The 11864-nt window shown below is 45.0% G+C and overlaps 1 protein-coding gene across 1 annotated transcript in view; it reads right to left on the bottom strand.

Moving 5' to 3' along the window:
• KIF3B (kinesin family member 3B) overlaps positions 1 to 11864 on the bottom strand; it is a 56572-nt gene that overhangs the window by 15566 nt on the left and 29142 nt on the right. The window contains exons 2-5 of the mRNA XM_011979777.1: positions 7970 to 9437; positions 3198 to 3299; positions 2867 to 2989; positions 2643 to 2761 (exon numbers count right to left, since the gene is read on the bottom strand). Of these exons, the coding sequence (XP_011835167.1) occupies positions 2643 to 2761; positions 2867 to 2989; positions 3198 to 3299; positions 7970 to 9373 (1748 nt within the window). The 5' untranslated portion in view covers positions 9374 to 9437. The remainder of the gene's footprint in view (positions 1 to 2642; positions 2762 to 2866; positions 2990 to 3197; positions 3300 to 7969; positions 9438 to 11864) is intronic.

An 11864-nucleotide genomic window follows, 5' to 3' on the forward strand; every position in this document is an offset into this window, starting at 1 on the left:
AAAAAAAAATAAAATAAAATAAAAAACAACCCCATTTTAAATGGGCAAAGGATTTGTATAGATATTTCTCCAAACACATACAAATGACCAACAAGCACGTGAAAGGATGCTCAACATCATTAGTCATCAGGGAACTGCACAAATCAAAACCATAATGAAGTACCACTTCACATCCATTAGGGTGTCTATGATAAAAAAGACAGGCAATAATAAGTATCGACAAGGATGTGGAGAAGCCGGGCATGGTGGCTCATACTTGTAATCCCAGCACTTTGGGAGGCTGAGTCAGGCAGACTGCTTGGGCCCAAGAGTTTGAGACCAGCCTGGGCAACATGGTGAAACCCCATCTCTACAAAAAACATAAAAATTAGCCAGGTGGGGTGGCATGCCCCTATAGTCCCAGCTATTCCAGAGATTGAGGTGGTAGGATCGCTTGAGTCCAGGAGGTGGAGGTTGCAGTGTGCTGAGATTGCACCACTGCACCCCAGCTTGGGCGACAGAACGAGACTGCCTCAAAGAAAAAAAAAAAAAAAAAGTGGAGAAATTGGTGGTAGAAATGTAAAATAGTGCAGTCACTGTGGAAAACAGTTTGGCATTCTCTCAAGAAGTTAAACACTGAGTTACCATACGACCCACCAATTCCACTCCTATGAATATATCCCAGAGAAATGAAAACACACATCTATACAAAACCTTATACAGGAATGCTTATAGAAGCATTATCCATAATAGTCAAAGACTGGAAATAATCTGAATGTATATAAACTGAAAAATAAATAAATATGTGGTCTATTCATACAGTGCAATATTATTCAGTCATAATAAAGAACAATTGATGTTGGGACTATCAGATATCTGTTGATCCATGCTACAGCATGGACGATCCTGGAAAGTGTCATGCTAAGCAAAAGAAGCCAGGCACAAAAAGCCACACAGTGTGTGATTCCATTTATATGAGACGGCCAGAATAGGCAAAGCCAAAGAGACAGGAAGCAGATTAGTGATTACTTCGGGTTGGGAAAGGGGGTAATAAGGAGTGACTACTAATTGATAGAGTTTCTTTTAGAGGAGAGTGGTAACAATGTTCTAAAATTAGATTGTAGTGGTGGTTTTACAGCCCTATGCATATATATGTTTTTTTAAAAAATGCTCATTTGTACACTTTATCATTTTTTAATTTTTTTAGTTTTTTTTTTTTTTTTTAAAGGCAAGAATCTCGCTCTGTCTCCAGGCTTGAGTAAAGTGGTGTGATCTCAGCTCACTGCAACCTCTGCCTCCCAGGTTCAAGCGATTCTCCTGCCTCAATCTCCTGAGTAGCTAGGATTGCAGGTGCACACCACCACACCCGGCTGATTTTTGGATTTTTAGTAGAGACAGGGTTTTACCATGTTGGCCAGGCTGGTCTTGAACTCCTGGCCTCAGGTGATCTACCCGCCTCGGCCTCCCAAATGCTGGGATTACAGGCAGGAGCCACCGTGCCCTGCCTGATTTGTACACTTTAAATACGTGAATTGTATGGTATGTGAAGTATGTCTCAATTAAGCTTTTTTAAAAACAGTATTGTGGGCTGGGTGTGGTGGCTCTCACCTATAACCCAGTACTTTGGGAGGCTGCAACAGGAGGACTGCTTGAGCCTAGGAGTTTGAGATCAGCTTAGGCAACATAGAGAGACCCTATCTCTATGAATTTTTTTAAAAAATTAGTTGGGCATGGTGGCACACACCTGTAGTCCCAGCTATCTGGGAGGCTAAGGTGGGAGGATTGTTTGAGCCCACGAGTTACAGGCTGCCATGAACTGTGATTGTGCCACTGCACTCCAGCCTGGGTGACAGAGCAAGACCTTGTCTCAAAAAAAAACAAAAAACAAAAAAAAAAAAACCACTGTGATCATATATATATATAAGTATGTAGGAGTAAGATAACATGAGGTAAGATTTGCTTTAAAATATTTTTGTGAAAGACAGATGGCAAAAGCTTGTTAATCCTTGAATCTGGGTGATGGGTACTTGGGTATTCATTATACCATTCAGAAAATTGTCACAATAAAAAGTCAAGTTAATAAAATATTCCCTCTTATCATTAGACAGATGTAAGACCAGAATCTTTAAAAGCTTCAAGAAGGTAGGGTTAGAAGGGAACTTGGAGATCACCTGGTGAAGTCATTCAGTTAACAGATGGGATCCAGGGATGGAAAGTTACTTTCTCAGGAATGAACAGAAAATGGGGTGGCAGGAGATGAGCTGGAGAAGGACCCTTTTCCTCAGGGCTGTTTTTTTTTTGGAGACGGAGTCTCACTCTGTCGCCTAGGCTGGAGTGCGGTGGCACTATAACAGCTCACTGCAATCTCCACTTCCCGGGTTCAAGCGATTGTCCTGTCTCAGCCTTCCAAGTAGCTGGGACTACAGGCATGCACCACCATGCCCGGCTAATTTTTGTATTTCTTAATAGAGACAGGGTTTCACCATGTTGGCCAGGCTGGTCTCGAACTCCTGACATCAGGTGATCTGCCTGCCTCCCCTTCCCAAAATGCTGGGATTACAGGCATGGGGCACCACGCCCAGCCAAGGCTGTTTCTAACTAAACAAACAAGACCAATGACTCAGCAAGTGGCTTGGGGGCACTGTGGAAGACCTGGCACTTACTTGAGTTTCAGCTCCCTGGTGAGCTCATTCTGAGTCTGCTCTAGCTCTTGGCGCTCCTTGATGTGTTCTTCTTGGAGGTCATGGATCTCAGCCTTCACTGCCTGAAGCTTGGAGAAGAGCTGGAATGAGGGGAGAGGCAGGTGAGGAGGGTGTCTGTACAAAGGGTAGAGTTCTCCCTTTCCCCAAGTCTCAAGGCACCTCCATCTGGCTCATTCCTTTCATACCTTTTTGAGTTTTTTGGTCTTGATGTCCACCTCTTGCTGCAATGAGCTGTATGTCTCTTTAAGTTCCAAGGTCTCTTCATCTCGACTTTCCATCTGTTGCTGGATTTCTCTTTCTCGACGTTTCTGAGCAACATGACAAAATTCATCAGTTTGCCCTAGGACTGTGTCTATGCTGAATTCCCCAAGCTAGAATCAGAGTCTCCAGCTAGGATGAGGCGGACACACCTTGCTCTTATTCTCTTTGAAGACAGTAGAACATGAGAGATGTTTGTTCCGCAGCATAAACACACCTTACCCCACCCATTCTCCCTGAAAAAGAATGAAAAGTTACCTGCTCTGCAATTTCCTGTCGTTTCTGCTCCAGGATTTTCTGCTGTTCATTCGTATGATCTACTATATTTTTTCCTCCAACAAGCAACTTACTCTCCATGGCCTGAGTGAGAAACAAAGTAGAATCCATCTCATGAACGGTTTCCCTCAGAACATAATTCCTCACAGGGGCGCCTGTGAAAGATAAAGAGCTCAGGACTGAGCCAAAAAGGACAAACTCTGGGAAAAAATACACTGTGCTCAGCTGGTGAGGGACTGGGGCAGCTTCACTAGAGGCTTCTTGGTAACACTGAAAATACAGTTTCTCCAGACACATGAATTTTAGCTTTAACAAAAAAAAATTTTTTTTGCTTGTTTCTACAAAGTATTAATCCCACTTAGAACATACTAAGCAGCTCCTTTATGTTAGGTCCTAGGGATACAATGTGAATGTGAATCACAAAGCTCAGAGTCCACTGAGGAAAACAGACAAGCAAGCCAGCTTTAACCATATGGCGCCAGACGCCATCATGAGGAAAGGACACAGTAATTAATGGGAGACACACACTGATGGGATAGAATTCAGACTTTGTGGGGATTTAAAAAAATTTTTTAAAGACAGGGTCTAGTTCTGTCACCCAAGCTGGAGTGCAATGGCACGATCACAGCTCACTGTAGCCTTGACCTCCTTAGTTCAAGTGATGCTCCCACGTCAGCCTCCCCAGCAGCTGAGACTACAGGTGTACACCACCACACTTGGCTGACTGATGGTAGAGATGAGGTCTTGCTATGTTGTCTGGGCTGGTCTTGAACTCCTGGCCTCAAGCAATCCTCTGCCTTGGCCTCTCAAACTGCTGGGATTATAGGCGTGAGCACAGCACCCAGTCAGAGAATTCAGACTTTTAGAGGGAGTCAGAGAAAGCTTTCTGTCTACAGGACCAGCTACACAGAGAGCTGAAGTGAAACAATAGGAATTAGTTAAGAAAAAAAAAGCTTTTGTTTTGTGAGGGAAGGTAGGAAGTGATGAAGTTGACCTAAATCCCTGTCAAGGAGACTAAACTTCTTGATCCTGAGAAGTTCAGGGAACCACTGACATTCTTTGAGCATGAGGCTACACACTCAGATGTGTGTTTTAGAAACATTACTCCCCTGCAATGGGAAGAATGGCAAAGGGCTGGCACGATGGAGGGAGACAGGACAGGCAGCCATTGCAGGGGTCTAGGCCTGGGCTAGGCCTCCTCCCTAGTTGGGGAGGGCAGAGTAGATGAGTCCAAGAGACCCTGATGAGGCAGGATCCAGAGGCTTTGGGACTGCCTGGCTGTAAGTGAGAGGGAGGGACAGCTGGCAAGGATAACTCCCAGGGGTCTGGCTTCCCTGAGATAAGGCAGGCAAGAGCAGGCTATGAGTGGCTGTGAGCATCCCAGTGGGCAGAAGGTTATTAGGCCTGGATGGCAGGAGACAGTGCTAGGCTAGATACGCAGATTGGCAGCCTTCAGCATTTTGATAGGGGCTGAAGCCATGAGAATGATTTGGACCTGAAAAGTATGGGACTCCAAAACTGCACAACTTTTCTTTAAGAAACTTACAAACCTCACTGGAGCTCTGCTGACATTCTTTCAGTGAGTCCTCTGAGCCTGTTTCCTCATCTCTCGAATGAAGGGGCTGGACTAGATTGCTAAGCTCCACATACATACCTAACAATACCTAACCGCTCTAACATTCTTTTTTTTTTTTTGGAGATAGAGTCTTGCTCTGTCGCCCAGGCCAGAGTGCCCAGGCCAGAGTGCACTGGCATGATCTTGGCTCACAGAAACCTCCACCTCCCAGGTTCAAGCAATTCTTGTGCCTCAGCCTCCCAAGTAGCCAGAACTACAGGTGCATGCCACCACGCCCAGCTAATTTTTGTATTCTTAGTAGAGATGGGGTTTCACCACGTTGGCCAGGCTGGCCTTGAACTCCTGACCTCAAGTGATCCACCTGCCTTGGCCTCCCAAAGTGCTGGGATTACAGGTGTGAGCCACCGCACCCAGCCTCTAACATTTTTTTATGATTTCACAGCATCCAGGGATTGAGAAAGACAGAAGTAATGTCATTCTCCATAGTCAAAATGTCTAAGAGATGCAGTGACCTTGAGTTGATGCTGTATCTTGCACACTCAGACTCTGAGAGTTCAACTTTTTCTGAGGGGTTATTTAGAGATTCTAGGTGCTCCTGGCCTTGAATAACAGATCTGATCATAAAAGACAGTATGCAAGTTAAATATGGGCATACCCAGGCCGGACATACGGGTGCAGTGGCTCACGTCTGTAATCCTGACACTTTGGAAGACTAAGGTGGGAGGACTGCTTGAGTCTAGGAGTTCAAGACCAGCCTGGGCAACACAGTGAGACCTCGTCTGTACAAAAAATACACAAAATTACCTGGGCATGGTGGTGCGCGCCTGTACTCCCAGATACTCGGAGGCTGAGGTGGGAAGATTGCTTCAGCCTGGGGAGGTCAAGGCTGCAGTGAGCCAAGATCGCGCCACTGCACTCCAACCTGGGGGACAGAGTGAGACCCTATCTCAAAACAAAACAAAACGAAACAAAATATGGGCACAGCCAGTCACACTTACCGTGCAGCAGTGAGAAGGCATGAAGTGCTCTGACATAATGGCATCTCAGAACCCCTCCCTGGAACAAAGTTACCTCCTAAGTGTATTGTATACGACTCCATTTTCACATCAGGTCTTAAAAGTCCTAGAAGGGACTTTCAAGGTTTTAAGAACCCTGCCTCTGAAGTAAAATAGCACCCAGCTCTGTGAAAGGGCTACTATGAAGCCACTGATTTAATACAAAAAAAAAAAAAGTACAGCTTCATACAGTGGGGGTAGGGGGGCGGCAAAGAGAACTTCTAATTTTAAAATTTGTAAACATGGAGACATTTTAGGATAGAAATCAAAGTTTGCATGAATTCAATAAAACAGAACTGAACATTTCCAAGGAAATCTGGCTTGCGGTTAGCCAGTGCCCATCCTGAGACTTCCAAGTCTACCTTTGCACTGTCCTCTGCCATTAAAGCCCAGTGGAAGCTCAGAGTCCAGACAACTGCAGGCATAGTGAATTGCCACCAGAAAGAAGGCTCAAAACAATGGGAGCTCAGCACTCCAGAATGCTAACTAGCCATTGGGTGGAAAATGGAGTGGATGTAGGGAAATATATTAGCACATAGGGGTTGGGAGAGGAGGCTGACTATAAGAAAGCAGCATGAGGACACTTTGGGGGTGATGGAAGTGTTCCATATCTTGTGTAATCAGGGTACTATATACTGAAACTGCACCAAGAGGCTATACTATATCCAAACACTAGTCTGATCATCACAAGTGCTGGTAAGGATGAGGGGCATCCAGAACTCATACCCTGCTGCTAGATGCTTCAATCTGCCCAACCACTTTAGAAAACAACTTGTCCTTGTCTAGAGAAGTTGAAGCTGTAAATATCGTAAGACCTAATAGTGCCAAACAAGACAATCTTGCACGTCCATGTTCTCCTGAAGCCAAACACAAAAGCATTCACAGCAGAAACTGGAAACAACCCACACGTCAGGAGAATGGAATACCATGGAATACTTGGAACAGTAATAATGAGTGAACCACAGCTTCAGGCATCAACATGGATAAATCTCATGAATATAATGTTGCAAAAATAAAAGCAAATGGCATGAGTGGGATTCCATTTATATAAAAGTAAAAAATTATATGAAACGAAACCATGTTTTCTTTAGAGAGAGATACATACATATACAAGACAAAACTATAAGGAAAAGCAGGGAAACAATAAACATAGAATTCAGGATGATGGTTATCTGTGAGGGAGGGGAACACAAGGCGCTACTAAAGATATGGGTATCAGCTGGGTGCGGTGGTTCATGCCTGTAATCCCAGCATTTTGGGAGGGCGAGGTGAGAGAATCATTTGAGCCCAGGAGTTTGAGACCAGCCTGAACAACATAGGGAGACCGTGTCTCTACAAAAAAATTTTAAAAATTTAGCCAGGCAAAGTTGCTGGCCTGTAGTCCTAGCTACTTGGGAGGCTGAGGTGGGAGGATCCTTTGAGCTTAGGAGGTCGAGGCTGCAGTGATTGGACCACTGCACTCCAGGATTGACAGAGCAAGACCCTGTCTCAAAAAAAAGAAAAGAAAAGAAAAAAAAAAGCCGGACACAGTGGCTCACGTCTGTAATCCCAGCACCCGGGGAAGCCGAGACAGGTGGATTACCTGAGGTCAGGAGTTTGAGACCAGCCAGGCTAACATAGTGAAACCCCATCTCTACTAAAAATATAAAACTTAGCCAGGCGTGGTGGCGGGCACCTGTAATCCCAGGTACTTGGGAGGCTGACGCAAGAGAATCACTTGAACCCAGATGGCAGAGGTTGCAGTGAGCCGAGATCACGCCACCACACTTCAGCCTGGGTGACGAGAGTGAAACTCCATCTCAAAAAAAAGAAAGAAAAACGGATGTTGTTCTATTTCTTACACTGGGTGGGGGGTACATGGTGTTACTTTTATTGCTGTTCTTTATACTACGTGCATATGTAATAATTATTCTCATTATGAATTCAATTTTCATTTTTGTAAATGTGAAAAAATCATATTCATGTCGATTAAACAAAGGTTTACTGAGTACTGGGTATCATGGGCTGTTGGAAATCCAAAACTGAGAGAGACATCATCCCTCATATGGTTATGTTTTTTGTTGTTTGATGAAAGCAAAAGCACTGATGCGGCAAGGGCCTAAGGAGGGGTATAGGTATGGTACCTTGATCTTGGCGCCCAGCATCTCGGCAGCATCCTTCTCCCGCCGCAGGTCCTCCATCTTTTTCTCTTTCTCCTTCAGCAGCCTCATCTTCTCCTCTGCAACCAAGCTGTGATCCTCTACAATGGCCCGCTTCTCAATCTCCAGTTTTTCTTGCTGTTCCCGCCAGTAATCATCCTTATCATCCCCTTCCTCCTCACCCTCTTCTCCCTCCTCCTCCTCCTCTTCCCCACCCCCACCACTGCCACCACCTTCCCTCCGCTTCTCTCGCCTCTTCCTCCTGCCAATGGACCGTTTTTCCAGCTGGGCCTTGAGCCGAGCAATCTCTTCCTGGAATTCTCGAAGGAGGGCATCCTTGGGGTCCTCATTGACCCTTGGTTTGTTCTTAATGTTTTTGGCACGGTTGGCATATCGCAGAGTGGTCAGAGTCTCTTCGATGTTATAAGAAGCAGGCCCCACGTTGGCCACCATCACAGTCTTAGCATTGCCACCAAGGGAATCTTGGAGGAGCCTGGTAAGCTTTGAGTCCCGATACGGAATGTGAGTGCTTTTGCCATCCACCAGAGCAGAGATGACATTACCCAAAGCGGAGAGGGAGAGGTTGATCTTGGTAGCTTCTTTTAATCTCTCCCCTTGGGCACCAGTCTTGGCTTGCCGTTCGCTGCCAGCAAGATCTACAAGGTTCAATTTCCCTACACGGATGTGGTTTTCACCATCGAGGCCCACCTCGCTGCACTCGATAGTGATAACGAAAATTGCATGAGAACGCGAGCTGTGCTCGTTCATGTTGGTAGCACCGACAGAACGGTTCTGGTTCCCCACATTCATCACGTGCTCTATCTCCTTCACACTCTTGGTGACAAAGGAAGACAGGTCTTTCACATACACTCCTGTGTCAGGCCTCTCTTTGAGCTCAAGCCTTTTGGTCTGATCCTTTGAGAGCAGATCTCGGATCTCCTCTTGGTAGATCTCTAAGTAAGAAGCCCTGACCAGGTACTGTTGATTCTGGGATCGAGAGATGTGGGTGAAGATGTGGTCAAATGAGTTGGGAATGACTCCTCTTTTTTCAGGGTCACCACGGATTCCTTCCATTGTGTAGGTTTTTCCTGTCCCAGTTTGTCCATAGGCAAAAATGGTTCCATTGAAACCTTGCAGGACCGAGTCAACAAGTGGTCGGAACGTCTCATCGTACAGTTCAAACTGCTTGGCATTCCAGTCATAGACAGCATCAAAGGTGAAGGTCTTGGGCATTTCATGGGCTGTCCCTTTGGGGTTCTTCACAGATACCTGCCCCAGTTTAACATCCACATCCACCACTTTGTCATACGAAGCAGCCTTTTCCTTGCCATTCATGGGGCGACAGCGAACCACCACCCTGACTGACTCTGAGCTTTTCAACTTTGACATGATGAACTCTGATCCAGTCAATCTCGAGGGGTGTCAATTCAAAATGTCTCAGGATGCTAAGGTCCTAGAAAAAAAGCAAAAGTAAGTAAACACAGTACTGTTGTCACTGGGGGCTGCCTGACAGAAGCTGACACACCTAAATAGTCTTCATCTCGCTAACCTGACAGCTATATTTGATAACTTTACTACACTGTGTATTTCCTCACAGGATCTTAACCAGCTTCAGTGGTAAAAATGAAAAACTGCAGTCCACCAGTATTGTCAGTGAGCCCATCCTCCTCTCAATCAATATTTGATCTTATGCTATAGGCTGAGGCAGCTGGAAATCTTTTAAGTCTGGGTCTCACTCTGGGAGGCTGAGGCAGGCAAATTCCTTGAGACCAGGAGTTTCAGGCCAGCCTGGGTAACACAGCAAAACCCTGTCTCCAAAAAATTTTTAAATTAGGCTGTACACAGTAGTTCACATCTGTAATCCCAGCATTTTGGGAGGCTGAAGCCAGAGGATCATTTAAGTACAGGTGTTTGAGACCAGCCTGGGCAACATAGTGAGCCCCCATCTCTCCAAAACAAAACGAAACAAAACAAAAAAACAATTAGCTAGGCATGGTGGCCCATGTCTCTAGTCTTAGCTACTTGGGAAGCTGAGATGGGAGGACTGCTTGAGCCGAGGAGGTTGAGGGTACAGTAAGCTGCGATCACACCACTGCACTTCAGTCTGGATGACAGAGTGAGACTCTATCTTAAAAATAAAGTAGGCCGGGCGCGGTGGCTCAAGCCTGTAATCCCAGCACTTTGGGAGGCCGAGACGGGCGGATCACGAGGTCAGGAGATCGAGACCATCCTGGCTAACACGGTGAAACCCCGTCTCTAGTAAAAAATACAAAAAACTAGCCGGGCAAGATGGCGGGTGCCTGTAGTCCCAGCTACTCGGGAGGCTGAGGCAGGAGAATGGCGTAAACCCGGGAGGCGGAGCTTGCAGTGAGCTGAGATCTGGCCACTGCACTCCAGCCTGGGCAACAGAGCGAGACTCCGTCTCAAAAAAAAAATAAAATTAAATTTAAAAAAATTAAAAAAAATAAAAATTAGCCAGGGTGGTGATGTGTGCCTATAGTCCTCGCTACTCAGGGGGCTGAGGCAGGATTGCTTGAGCCCAGAGTTCAAGGCTGCAGTGAGCTATGATCGTGTCACTGCACGCCAGCCTACACTACAGAATGAAATCTTTTCTTAAATCAAAAAAAGTCTTATATCCTCTTGAACTACTATAACCTGTTGAAATACTACAACCTCTGGGTAGAGCAATTTGGAACTATCTATCAACATTTAAAATGCATATACTTTTTGACCTAGCAATTGTACTGCTAAGAGTTTATCCTAGAGATGCAGATCTTAAACAATGATATATATACAAGGATATTATTGTGGTAGCAATAGATTGTGAGCAACCTCGGTTCCCATCAAGAGGAGACTGATTAAATTAAATATATTCAGTATAGTGGAATCCTATGCAGTTATGAAAACGAAGGTGGTAATCTAAATGTAATCCTATACCAAGATACGTTGTTAAGTGAAAAACAGTAGGTGATAGTGTGTACTGTATAGTTTACATAGTGTGAAAAATGGAAGCTATAACACCAAGAATGAATCTTAATGTAAATCATGCACTTTGGGTGATGATGTGTCAATGTAAGTCTGTTACTTATGACAAACGTACCACTCTGGTAGGAGATGTCCATAATGGGGGAGGCTTTGCATGTGTGGAGGCAGATGTATGTGGGAAATCTGTGTACCTTCTGCTTAATTTTGCTGTGAACCTGAAACTGCTCTAAAAATAAACTCTATTTAAAAAACAAACATTACATAAGAAAAGGGGGGGATACATGCATTATACGCTTGATATGAATACAATATTGTTAGAAATATACTTCTAAAGGTAGTAACAGTAGCAGACTTAGCAGGGGAACTGTGGGCCTAGGAGACTCAGAAGCTCGAAGAGAGAGGAAAGGCTAGGCGTGGTGGCTCACGCCTGTAATCCCAGCACTTTCGGAGGCTGAGGCAGGTGGATCACAAGGTCAAGAGATCAAGACCATCTGGGCCAACATGGTGAAATCCCGTCTCTACAAAACACACAAAAATTAGCTGGGCATGGTGGCGCATACCTGTAGTCCCAGTTACTCAGGAGGCTGAGGCAGGAGAATTGCTTGAATCTGGGAGGTGGAGGTTGCAGTGAGCCGAGATCGCGCCACTGCACTCCAGCCTGGCGACACAGCAAGACTCCGTCTCAAAAACAAAAAAAAAAAAAAAGGGAAAAACTTTTCACAGTATACTCATTTGTAGTGTTTGAATTTCCTAGCTTGTGCTAAAAATACTTTTCAATCCCACAATCATCAATAAAAACTGGCTTGTGTAAAATGTGTGCAAATAAATAAGGATGTGGTATAATGCATTACATAAAAATCACTCATTCAATCAAGAATTTTTTTTTTTTTTTTTT

Source organism: Mandrillus leucophaeus, unplaced genomic scaffold (genome assembly GCF_000951045.1).
Source record: "Mandrillus leucophaeus isolate KB7577 unplaced genomic scaffold, Mleu.le_1.0 Scaffold206, whole genome shotgun sequence".
In the NCBI taxonomy this organism is placed as follows: domain Eukaryota; kingdom Metazoa; phylum Chordata; class Mammalia; order Primates; family Cercopithecidae; genus Mandrillus; species Mandrillus leucophaeus.